The sequence below is a fragment of the Dendrobates tinctorius genome, unplaced genomic scaffold (assembly GCF_039654945.1).
Source record: "Dendrobates tinctorius isolate UK_male_01 unplaced genomic scaffold, ASM3965494v1 ptg000027l, whole genome shotgun sequence".
Taxonomy (NCBI): domain Eukaryota; kingdom Metazoa; phylum Chordata; class Amphibia; order Anura; family Dendrobatidae; genus Dendrobates; species Dendrobates tinctorius.
In genome coordinates, this window is record NW_027361695.1 from 4815424 (window position 1) to 4828874 (window position 13451).

Consider the following 13451-nt stretch of genomic DNA (forward strand, 5'->3'; position numbering starts at 1 on the left):
AAGTGAACTGCACCAATAACACGAAAGGAAAGACAAAACAGACACCATGGGGTTAAAGCAACTAAAAACCAAAACTTAGCTTTATCTGCTGCCAATGCTCCAAGCAGCAGAGAAAGGCACCCAATCAGCATCCAGCAGCAACTCCACTGCTCCAGATAAGCTGAACCCCCTCTGCACCAGGTTGGTCCAGTCTTCACCAAGGTTGGTTAGCAAATGACCAGTATTGCCAACAGGGAGCTGCAGCAGCTGATGACCTTTTATAGGAAGGAAGGGGGAGGTCACCACCTGCTGACTAATTAAACATGTAGTAACACCAGCGGCCACCGGGGGCAAAAACCCAGCAGCCAACCAACTACAGTTGTAGTAACACCAGCGGCCACCGGGGGCAAAAACCCATATTAACCCCCGAGGCCCAGAAAGGAAAAAGGTTTATGCAAGAGAGTCCAGACTCTGACACAGATCCAAGAAATCGGGACAGCAGGTCTTTGTTTCTCTACAAGAAGTGCGGACAGGTCTTTGTCTCTCCAGGAGAAGTGGGGGCTGTCTGTTTCTCTGCAGGAAGTAAGGGTGGGTTTTTCTCTACAGGAAGTAGGGTGGGTCTTTGTTATTCTACAGGAAGTGGATGAGGGTCTTTGTTTCTCCACAGGAAGTGGGGGTGAGTCTTTCTTTCTCTACACAAAGTTGGTACAGGTCTTTGTCTTTCCAGAGGAAGAAAGGGTGGGTCTTTGCTTCTCTACAGGAAGTGGAAGTGGGGGTAGGTTTTTCTTTACTGGAAATAGGGGTGTGCCTTTTGTTTCCCTACAGGAAGTGAGATGGTATTTGTCTATCTTCAAAAAGTTGGGGTGGGTCTTTGTTCTTTACATGAAGTAGGAATAGGTCTTTTCACAGGAAGTAGAGGTGGGTCTTTAATTCTCTACAGGAAGTGGGGGTGAGTTTTTGTATCTGTACAGGAAGTGAGGGTGAGTCATTGTGTGTTTAGGAGCTTGCGGCAGAGATTTGTCTCTCTGCTTCTGCGTTCCTGACTGTTGAATTGCATACTGGCATAACATACAGACAGGTTTTCTGTTCAGGCTAGACAAACCAGTGGATGTCAGGAAAAATGCAGATAGTGAGACAGGGGACGTTCCAGTAGCTAAAGTGCTGGCAGAATGCTGATGAAGAGATATAACCTATTTAAACACTGGATGACAAGTTACAGAACATGTGAATCGATTAGTTGTAACTTTTAAGTAATGTGGGAAGCAAGGCCAGTTTTGATTGGAAATTTCAAGTATCCTCCTTTTTTTCTGTCCTTTATCCTTAAGAAGAGCTACATAAAATAAATAAAATATATAAAAAATAAGTTCACTTTCTCTGGTAAGGCATGAGGCACGATGACTGATTTCCAGTGAATTGACACTCCGAATGCAACAGTAGCCAACACAATGGCTTCCCCGTGGTTAGGCGACTGACACACTGGATGATCATTTCGTACGACTCTGCCTTACATCCTATCTATAAAACCACAGGAACTTTCTGCTCATCAAATTTCACTATCTAAAAATATATAAAAAAATATGTATAAAACACTTCAATGGCAATTGACAAGGTCAGCATTTCATCAAATCCTCGGTTAAGCCTACAAATAGATGTGAGAGATGAAACGCCCCGCGCTCCCAGCTCCTGCTTTTTGTTCTCTCCTTCCTCACAGATTGCAGTCATGTTTAATTTGGAAACTGGGCTCCTTTGGCAAATTAGCAATTAGAACAATTTTGTGGGAATATGTATATGTGTCATTAGTTTTCCTGCAAATTAATAGCGGGAGCAGAGGTCAGGCAGACATTTTCCACTCGACTGCTGCTTTGCTGTTGAGATTTGGCACTTTGTTTTGGAACAGCCTCAGCTGCAGTAAAGCCACAGTCTTCCTCCAGGATCCGTCTGTTAATTACTTTACCTCATAGCTATTATTCCAAATATTGCTGCCTCCCTCCTTTTAAAATACGATCACTGTTTCGACCAAATAATCCAGAAACACTCTGCATCCTCTTCTCCCTGACGTCGGGGTCATATGCAGTATTTAATCTTCAGTTCGCCTCCATAAGCATCTCCTAATTAGAGTTCTTACAATACAATTTCTTTCATCTGGTTATTAGCCAAGATTGTCTGCTTACCCCGTCTTGTCTAGGCGGCGGTGGGTGTGAATCGGTGTCATTTGTCAAAGTCTGTTAAGGCACCCTTTTTTTGCTTCATTCTCCATCCACTTCCGTATCTCCTGCTTCCTTTTTTTAAATCACCTCTTTAACTCAAGTGAAACCTATTTATCCTGATTTGATAGCAGATGATGATCCTTTACGGCCCCCGTACACATTATTAGACAAATGTCGGATGAACCTACCAATGCTAATGGTCTAAAGTGTATGGTGGCATCGGATGAATGGTCGGAAGATATGTTGATCGCACATGTCCGATTTCAGACTGCCGATTGCATTTTTCTCTCAAAGATAATTAGACAGCCACCCTGTTCATGGGAGGCTTTCTTATTGACAACACAGCAATTTTTGGCCGCGCAAGTGCTCCAGTGTATGGGAGAAACTGTCATGATGGCTATCAGCCGAACCATCATTCGATGGATAATTTGGCCAACAGTCATCTAATATGTATGGCCAGCCTTAGATGTTTCCTTTTTTGGGATATCTTGAAGGTTCCACTAAATGTGTGACAAGCCCAAAACTAAGACAAGTAATTTATAATGCAGGTCTTCTGTCGTAGGCCGCTGGCCTTTTGGGCTCACTCAGGGTCTTGGTGCAACCTTAATACGCCATGTAGTTACACCCCAGTCCAAATGGGTTACAGGGGTGAAAATGGCAACCAAATCCATAGCCTTGGAGTAAGTTTTTTTTTCTCAGCATCCAAAAACTTGGTGGACTACAATATAAGTCAGTGGGGGTCTGTTGAGCATCAAAAGTATCAGTCTCTTTGTTCTGGAGACTCTCCATATGTTACACACAAAGATAATTGATTTCAATTGGAACTGTGTAATACTTCATTTGTCCTGTGAAAGAAGTGGACACCTGCTGTCAAGTTCTTCCACAGATTACATCAGATCATTGGTGGACACACTGTGATCAGCTTACCATTCTGCAAAAGACCTATTTCCCAAGTAACACCAAGGAGCTCTACAATGATAAGGGGAAAACACCACAAAACTCTCTCTTCACAGATGAGTTTCTGGCTTGGCATTTATTGCTGGTCATGTTGCAAGGCTTGGCAAATTGTCACATATTGACTTATTGGGTTACTACCTCTTGAGGTAGTGCTTGCAAGATGGTTTCTTTTGTATTGATAGATCTAATTTGAATGTTTCCCACCCAGCCTTACCAATATGACTCCATACCCAGCTGATCTCTTTAAGCAGATCCAGAACTTTCCCTAAAAAAATCCTTAAACGGTAAGCATGAGCGAATCTACTGAAATTCAAGTTCCGCCCGACAATTTGATTTGCATCAAATTAATTTTATGTGAATTAAATGTGGAAAACATACCAGAAAAAGAAACGGCCTTGCAAACACCAAATCAGTTGGTTGTGTGAACTGAGGCATCTGTCTTTGTAGGGTGCACTCAGAGTGCCGAGCAGATCCCACCTGATCTAATATTATGGGCATTATTAAAAGGCTAGAAAGCAGACACTGTGCATCCCATGTACCTGTGTGACTGGCGTCCTACACAAGCCTCATTTGTGTGCATTTTTTTTTACTAGGCAGCCAACCCCTCCATGAATTGGTAGGTGTGCGAGTGGCTGTTTTCATCAATATTTTGCACCTGTGCTGCCCCCACCTTAATTATGGGGGGTCTGTTGCATCCTGGTAAGAGCATTTGTAATATGACTTAGTGTTGGTAAGGCTGTTTCTTTTTCTGGTATGTTTTTTGAATTTATGTCCGTGAATCAAATGGACCCCATTTTCGGTTAAAAGATTAAAAAAACCTTGCCCCTCACCTGGCACATAGTCACAGCTCCCCATCAGGTCCCCCACTCTGGTGTGCTCTTTGGTTAAGACAATGCTCTCATTGGTGGCAGATATGCCGAAGAGTGAAGACTGAAATGACCACCACAGACGGTGGGAGCCAATAGAGGAACGGACAAGGATCTGTGGGACAGGTGAGGGGTGAGATGAGTATATTTTTTTAACCCCCTACATAGCCCTAATAAGTATCCAGTAAAGTGGAATACGGCTAGTTGCCATTTTACTGGATTTTGAGTAAGTCGAATTACAAACTTTGACAAATTTGTATTTTTGTGAAATTTGATTTGTATTGAATCGATTTGCTCATCTCTAAAAAAAAAAAAAAAAAAAAAAAAAAAAAGTTGTCGAAAGCTGACAATCGGCTTAAGAAATGGGGACTTAACTTACAGAACTGTTAGCAAGGATTCAAACTTAATACAAACACATAAAAAGCCCAAACTAACAAAAACCACAAAAGGACACCACCCCGCGATGGATACAGACTTAATGGACTTCTACCAAGCGCACGTGCGTCTTTGTTCGGCTTGTTGAAAATCAACATCTGTATCCTATTTAAGACAGGAAAAATGACACATTTCCATAATAAACTGTTAAAAGGCTGTATTAGTTGTCTGTTCTCTGGGGATTATCATAAAATCACAGCTCGTATCACACAGAGGACTGACTTGTAATGCGAGTTGAGGTATATTGATAAACTCTTAAGGTCATGTGTGGGGAAGAGCTGCAGTTCGGAATCTGTCTGGGTAAAATTCCTCTTAAATGAGTTCATTGTTTTTAATCAAAGAATGAAAGAAATAAAGAAATTCTAGCACATAATTTCCTTATTGTGGATGGTAGTGACACCCCCATCCCCTGATCCCGATAGTCCTGTCTCCTTTACGAAATTGATTTTGGAATTATCCTCTGATAAGGTACCATTTTTTAGAATCAATTAATGAAACACCAAGGTTCTCTTGATTAATTCCATATATTGTACCTTTCCTTAACATGACTTCATATTTTTTGGCACCCGTTATACTATTCCACCGTTAGACTGGCAAATTATGTTTAATGGCAGTAATACAGTTATGGGCTTTTTTTTTTTTATATATATATATATATATTCTACTTATACCTAATTTATGTTGAAAAAAAAAGAAATAAATGCCTGACATAGTAATAAGACTGACTGATTGCCGAATTTTACACCGTCTTGAATGTGGTGTTTGATTTATGTGGTCTGGATAGCCCTCAAAAATAGGTTTGCCGTCTCAAAAATTGAAAAATGTAAATGAACTTTGTTAAACCAATATTAGAGTTCTGCTTAATGTAAAGTGCAGCTCTGAATGTACACGTGCCAATTCGAGATTTCAATCCCATAGCCGCTTGCTATTTAGGAAAGTAGAGTTTACACATTTCCTCCGAAACTTAAACATTGGGTTGACGTTCTATTAAATCAACAGATGAAAGTGTATATTTAAATTTCACATGGGGTACAAGGCATTGTATAGACGGTGGCAGTTTGTTTAAAGTTTTCACCGTAGTTAACATGGTGTAGTCATGCTTTACATTTCCGAGTGTCATAATGATCTATTGGTGGATCGTAATTAACTTGGGTGGGTGGTAAACCTCTTCGGCCAGACGCTCAATGTATTGTTGATGCCATTTCTTGAATGTTTTCCGAAAGAGATTCCAAACTTGCTTATGGAATATGTCTATCTAATGCATAGAGATGAAAATAACAATGCCTGTACCGTCTCCTTGTGGTGTTATACATCACTCTGTGTTCCACATCAAAGGACATCGAGAGCAGAAGAATAACCAAATCATTGCTCTCGTACCTTCTAATGCCAGACACCTTTTGTAGCAGAGGACAGCTTGACCAACAACTACTAACTATTATAGAGTGGAAAAGCCTCGTTTTGAGAGAGTTCCATTTCATGCATAGTCTCGCTGATCATAGAAAGCTTGTACTCTTGTTTAGATCCAACTTGTATTCTTGGTTTTCCTGGTTTAACATAACTAATTGTTCCTGTACTTTATGCTATGACAAACATTACACCATTATTTACATTACAGTTCCAGCCACCTTTTGTAGGAAAGGTGACCAACAACTATTTAATACTATTGAGCAGAAGTGCCTCATGTTAAGATGGTTCCGTTCCATTCATGGTCTCCTCGACTATGAAAAGTTGGTTCTACTCTTGTTTAGAACCAACTTGTATTGTTGGCTTGCCTTGTTTAAGATGACTAGTTGTTTATTACTTTATGCCATTGCGTATATTACACCAGTATGTATACTGCAGTTCCAGCTAGCTTTTATAGGAGAGGACCTTTTGATAAACCACTATTTACTACTGTTGCATATGAGAGGTTGATGTTGAGATGGTTCCCTTTCATTCATGTTCTCATTGATGATCGAATGCTTCTATTCTTGTTTAGCTTGGCTGGTTTAAGATAACTATCTACTTTATGCCAGTATGTACCTTCTAGCTCCAGTCACCTTTTGTAAGAGAGGGCAGGTTGGCTAACAACCACTTACTAATACTATTATAAAGTGGGAGAGCTTTGTTCTCATGTTGAGATGGTTCCCTTACATTCATGATGTCTGATCGTTGAAAGCTTCTACTCTGGATTGGATCCAATTTCAGTTGTTGGTTTGACTCGTTTAAACCTCTTCAAGACCGCAATACGTATATATACTGACCTGAGATATAAGAGAATATCATCCCCATAAAGGTGACAATCCAGCAGTTTTCGGCTGTCCACTATATCTGACAACTTGCCGTATCACAAATTATCGGTGTTGACACCGTCCATATCTGTTTAACCCCTTAGTTGCTGCTGTCAAAAGTGACTACATCAAATAAATGGTTAAAAGATTGTGGGGGCTTGCACTTTAATCTAATTGACACACCGAGATGATGATTGTGTGGTCCTGATGTTTGCCATAGCTGTTCATGGCCAAATAGCGGCCTTAGAGTCTCCCGGCTATAGCGGTCAGTTCAGAAGTTAGCGACATTTAGGTGGTAAACAAACACTTTTTCATTCCGGCTATACCACTTTGCATTAATTCCTAAAAATCACCTGAAGGGTTAATAAACTACCTTACAGCGGTTTTCAATATGTCAGGGGGTGCTGTTTTTAAAATGGTATCACGTTTGGGGTTTTCCAATATATAGCACCCCTAAAGTCACTTCAAACCTGGATAGGTCCCTCAAAAAAATAAATTTTGTAAATTTCCTTGAAAAAATGAAAAATTGCTGCTACATTTTTAAACCTCCTAAAAGGCTAACAAAATAAATTACAGTTTAAAAAATTGTGCTGATGTAAAGCCGACATGTGGGTAATGTGGTTTATTCATGTTTTTCTGTGGTATGACTATCTGGATTAAAGGGATAGTCATTCAAAGTTTGAAAACTGCAATTTTTTTTACATTTTTGTCAAGTTTCTGATACTTTTATAAATAAACACAAAACATATCAATCTAAATTTACTATTATCATAAATTATAATGTGCAGCGAAAAAACAGTATCAAAATCACTGGGATTTGTTGAAGCATTCCAGAGTTATGACCACATAAAGTGATATTGGTCAGAATTTAAAAAATTGGCCCGGTCACGAAGGGGCAGAGATCTAGTTGCTCATTACTTTTTATTGTTTTGTATTTACAGCTGAACCTGGTATCCAGTGTCACCCTTTCAAAGACTGCATCAGAACCTTCCCCACAAAGCTTACCTCATACCCCCACCACACCAACGACACCACTCACTCCTTTAACCCAGGGACCATCTGTTATCACTACCACCAGCATTCACAATGTAGGACCCATACGGAGGCGGTACTCTGACAAATACAATGTCCCCATCTCTTCTGGTGAGTAAACCTTTTCTTTTACTGCTAAGTTACAGAGTACAGTATATTTTTACTATTATTTTTGAAATTGTTGGCATATTACCCAAGCAGAATTGAACAATTTCCGCTTCTTCTTTATTGCATCTTTTAAAACCGTTTTGTGTAATTTATTTTTTTTTCTATTTAATGGCAGACATTGCACAGAACCAAGAATTTTACAAAAATGCAGAAGTCAGGCCACCCTTCACATACGCATCTTTAATTAGGCAGGTAAGTGCCGGTGTCGTCGTGGCTGTAAAAACACAATATATTGCATAGGTAAGATCTAACAGATGACATCAAGTGCTGAAAAACAAAGGTAGGTAAGCACTGGCCATGGTGGGCACAAAGTGGTTATCGTTAAATTCACAATGGGTTTCCTGTTCTCTTCATCCAAGGCTTGATAACCATAGAGCCGGCATACTCAACTCACTGGATCCCGCAGGCTATGGCGCCTAGTGTCAGGCTAGGTGTGACACCCAAACCCATGGGGACCTCACATGTAATTAGCCACTTTTCCTTAACTCTAGTGAGCCATGACATCTTAACCATGATAGGTGACTGGTACCTCTATGCAAATTGCCTCTTCAGAGAGGAAGAGGACTTGAACTCTATAGCGCCACCTGTTGGTAGTAGCGATCCTACAAGTCACAATCAACCCTTTACCGAGTCTAGTAATATGACTTAGGATAAAAGCCTCTGTGTACAGTCTTCCCATCATCAGCTGAAGTGACATAATTGGTCATTAGTTATAATGCTCCAATATGGGTCAAACGTGGACACTAATCAATTGCGCAATTTGCTATCCCTATTGGAAAACATCTAAAATGTCCCAAACAAAGAAGAAACACCATCTATCATCTTCTGTATGGCTTGCCATTTGGTTTGATTCCTTCAATTTAGTCTTTTTTTAATCATTATTGAAATTTCATATTATTTGTAAGTATCGTGAAGTCTTACTTGACCCTTGGAGGCCATATGAAGTGTTTCTTTAGAACCTCCTATCTTCTTTTGAACCCAGAGACTGACTCAATTTGCTCAATTTTAGTATCACTAGCAAAGGACTCTGGTTCAGTGATAACATTGTTTTTTGTGAACCTCTTCCATCCCTGTTGACATCTCTGGCTCCTCTTCAAATTAGTACACCCGGTGTGACTTTATACATGTATCATGCCACAACAATGACATTGCATTTGACCTGCTAATTCAAAGAGGAGCTAGAGATACTGGCCAGTAGGAGAAAGATGGCAGGGCTCTGATCTGCTGGTAGCGACCTACCGGTGTGGCGGATGGACAAAGGTCCTGCTAATCTTTTGCCCAACTCTAAGGAATGAGTCAGACGGCCGTATAATTCGGACGGGGATTGCAACGCAGTGCTCAGACTGGCTGGTGGCTCTCCCAACCCAAGTGTGACAGCTGCATAGAAATACATGTTGTCACGCTCGGGTCAGAAGAACAGCCAGGCAATCCAAACAGTACGCTGCGATCCCCATTCGAGTTATATGGCCATCTGACTCTTCCTTACTACTTACCATACGTTGCCAACGTTCTTAAGTTACAATACCTTAGTTTGTTCCATTACACCGCCCAGTTTTAAAATTTCAAAAGTATTCACGCCCACCTGTATATTTAAAATAGCTACCGTGCCTACAAGTAGTATTCAACCCCCTGCAGATTTAGCAGGTTTGATAAGATGCAAATAAGTTAGAGCCTTCAAACTTCACACAAGAGCAGGATTTATTAACAGATGCATAAATCTTACAAACCAAAAAGTTATGTTGCTCAGTTAAATTTTAATAAATTTGAAACATAAAAGTGTGGGTCAATTATTATTCAACCCCTAGGTTTAATATTTTGTGGAATAACCCTTGTTTGCAATTACAGCTAGTAATCGTCTTTTATAAGACCTGATCAGGCCGGCACAGGTCTCTGGAGTTATCTTGGCCCACTCCTCCATGCAGATCTTCTCCAAGTTATCTAGGTTCTTTGGGTGTCTCATGTGGACTTTAATCTTGAGCTCCTTCCACAAGTTTTCAATTGGGTTAAGGTCAGGAGACTGACTAGGCCACTCCAACACCTTGATTTTTTGCCTCTTGAACCAGGCCTTGGTTTTCTTGGCTGTGTGCTTTGGGTCGTTGTCTTGTTGGAAGATGAAATGATGACCCATCTTAAGATCCTTGATGGAGGAGCGGAGGTTCTTGGCCAAAATCTCCAGGTAGGCCATGCTATCCATCTTCCCATGGATGCGGACCAGATGGCTAGGCCCCTTGGCTGAGAAACCGCCCCAAAGCATGATGCTGCCACCACCATGCTTGACTGTAGGGATGGTATTCTTGGGGTCATATGCAGTGCCATCCAGTCTCCAAACGTCACGTGTGTGGTTGGCACCAAAGATCTCGATCTTGGTCTCATCAGACCAGAGAACCTTGAACCAGTCTGTCTCAGAGTCCTCCAAGTGATCATGAGCAAACTGTAGACGAGCCTTGACATGACGCTTTGAAAGTAAAGGTACCTTACGGGCTCGTCTGGAACGGAGACCATTGCGGTGGAGTACGTTACTTATGGTATTGACTGAAACCAATGTCCCCACTGCCATGAGATCTTCCCGGCGCTCCTTCCTTGTTGTCCTTGGGTTAGCCTTGACTCTTCGGACAAGCCTGGCTTCGGCACGGGAGGAAACTTTCAAAGGCTGTCCAGGCCGTGGAAGGCTAACAGTAGTTCCATAAGCCTTCCACTTCCGGATGATGCTCCCAACAGTGGAGACAGGTAGGCCCAACTCCTTGGAAAGGGTTTTGTACCCCTAGCCAGCCTTGTGACCCTCCACGATCTTGTCTCAGATGGCCTTGGAATGCTCCTTTGTCTTTCCCATGTTGACCATGTATGAGTGCTGTTCACAAGTTTGGGGAGGGTCTTAAATAGTCAGAAAAGGCTGGAAAAAGAGATAATTAATCCAAACATGTGAAGCTCATTGTTCTTTGTGCCTGAAATACTTCTTAATACTTTAGGGGAACCAAACAGAATTCTGGTGGTTTGAGGGGTTGAATAATAAATGACCCTCTGAATAAACTTTTCACAATTTAAAAAAAAATTAAACAAAGAAATAACATTCTTTTTTGCTGCAGTGCATTTCACACTTCCATGCTGATCTACAGTCCAAATGTCACAATGTCAAGTTAATTCCGAATGTGTAAACCTGCTAAATCTGCAGGGGGTTGAATACTACTTGTAGGCACTGTATGTAAAACTTCAATATTTGTCTGAATCCAAAAACCTTATTCTTTTTTTTTTCTTTTTTTTGCACAAGAGTTTTGAAAACAGCAATATCTAACGTAATTGCTTTTGATTAAGTATTACAATGCAATGTGATTATTAGAAAATTCATTTCACACAACAGTGAAAATGAGGCTGTTTAAAGATGGCAAGTCAATTATCACAAACTACCGTAATCTCTGATCCCTAGAATTAATCTGAGCTCTAAATAATTACTGAGCTGTAATCAGCTGGTGAAATGTTTTGCATTTTGCTTTGATCCTGCTTTGTGAATGACTGATAAATTAATATTTCTACCAGGAAACAGAAATAAAAACTCAAAACAATTAGATAATTCCATTTTCAATGTTGTCATTGAACTGTTAAATAGAGGTATTAATCTCGGATCGCTTTGTGAAATCTAGTTTATATTTTTTTTCCTTGTGCCAAATGATGCATTTTTTGAAACATCTGGACTTGATTTATAGATGTGACTGTTTTTGCCAAACTGGCAAATTTAAATTTTTTTTGTATTTTCTATAATATATATTTTTTTGTTAAACCTCAAAAATTATTAAAATGTAGATTATTTTATTTTCTAATTTAGATTTGTTATGTTTCTTATTATAATCTATTTAGGCAATCCTTGAATCACCAGAGAAGCAACTAACACTAAATGAAATCTACAATTGGTTCACACGAATGTTTGCTTACTTCCGACGCAATGCAGCGACGTGGAAGGTAAGAATCGGCTTGTATGAAGAGTTAAAATGGTGTTTGGATTTGTGGAAGGGTCTATATCCCTAAATGAGTGTAGAAGAAAAAGTTGACTTTTTATAGCATTTTTAATGTAGTTTATGGTGTTATGCTTTATTTTATGCATGGGAGAGCCAAGAGAGTAGCTCTTCTTTTACGTAAATTTTTACAAGTCATTAAGTCATGATGGCCTTGATTAACGACTGTGGATGATGATCTACAAAAGGTGAAGGAGCCTCTAGTGCTATTCCAGCTGCCATGCCCCTTGGATTTCCTTATCTACAAGGGGGCTCCATTGAGTGCCATGCATCCTTCAGTCAACCATTGGCGTGGATCCCATTCCGTGATCTCCTAAAGATCCAATAATCTGGGTGAACATAACTAAAGATGTAGCATTGGTCTCAGAAAACCTGTTCTGGTCCACCGTTCTAGTAGAAGATGTTTTTGCTCAATCAAGATGCTTCCTAAAGCAGGGGTGATCCAAAACTTGCCCAAGTTGCTACCTCTTCTTCCTGAAATTGAGAGGTGAGATGCTATACATTCAATATTATTTCCAAAATTTGAGATGATAGTTTTTTTTAGATTTATGTTGAGGCCATTAGTCTTAATGACATGTTGGAAGATATATAAAAGATGGAGTAACTCTTGCTGTGTAAGATCTTTTCTACCAGTCATAATTGACAGCTTGCCATCTCAAACGGATCCATACACCATTTTTGTAGCTTGTATCTCACCAAGCCTAGTGAGAGGTCTTTTAAAGTAGTATTTCTCTAACAAACTTGAACAGATTTGTAGCCCCCAATAAAAATGTACTAAACCTACATAACAATTATTTGTGAAAATGCAACTAATAGGAATAATGGAAACCATGGACATGATGAAGATACTGGACTTGGAAATGGTTGGAACAGCTCACACCACCACACTCGTATGCATAAACCAGTAAAAGTGATTTTATTCCCTCACGCTTATGGCATGTATATACATATGCTTTCATGCTGATTAAATCAAATTCAAAGAAGCTTTATTGGCAGGACTAAATACACATTAGTTTTGCCAAAGCAAAATCTATACCTTGATTAGATTAGAGAAATCGGTTGGCCATTTCTGAGAAATCCAGCATTGAAATCATATGCAAATGAGCTGCAAGTGATTTTTTTTTTTGGGGGGATTGCACTTGCAGTTTCCTTCCCTCCCTCTAGATTTCCCACCCACCATCTACCTCCTGTGTCTGACTGACATGGCATGGGAGGCAGGTGATTGAAACCAGAGTTGCTTGTCAGTTACACACAGGACACAAGTGATGACACAGGAATAGGAAAGGAGGGCAGAAGAGCTGCAATTGCAATGTTCCACCCCGAAGCACTTGCAGCCCCTTTGCTTATGATTTCATCACTGGATTTCTCAAACGGCAAAACTAATTTCTACAATCAAGGTATGGACTTAAAAAGCATAACAGCGCCTGTACAGATATACCATGAGTTTGAGGTATAAAATCCTCATGAAAGGTTCCCTTTAAATTGATCCCAATGGGTCACTGCTTCCCCACCCAGTAAACTTTCAAAAGGAAG

The 13451-nt window shown here is 40.1% G+C and overlaps 1 protein-coding gene across 17 annotated transcripts in view; it reads left to right on the plus strand.

Annotated features, from left to right (window-relative positions):
• FOXP1 (forkhead box P1) overlaps positions 1-13451 on the plus strand; it is a 794287-nt gene that overhangs the window by 759124 nt on the left and 21712 nt on the right. For all 17 annotated transcript variants that reach the window (XM_073569710.1, XM_073569708.1, XM_073569704.1 and 14 more), the window contains 3 exons: positions 7656-7857; positions 8030-8106; positions 11764-11865. In XM_073569710.1, coding sequence (XP_073425811.1) covers positions 7656-7857; positions 8030-8106; positions 11764-11865 — 381 coding nt within the window. The remainder of the gene's footprint in view (positions 1-7655; positions 7858-8029; positions 8107-11763; positions 11866-13451) is intronic.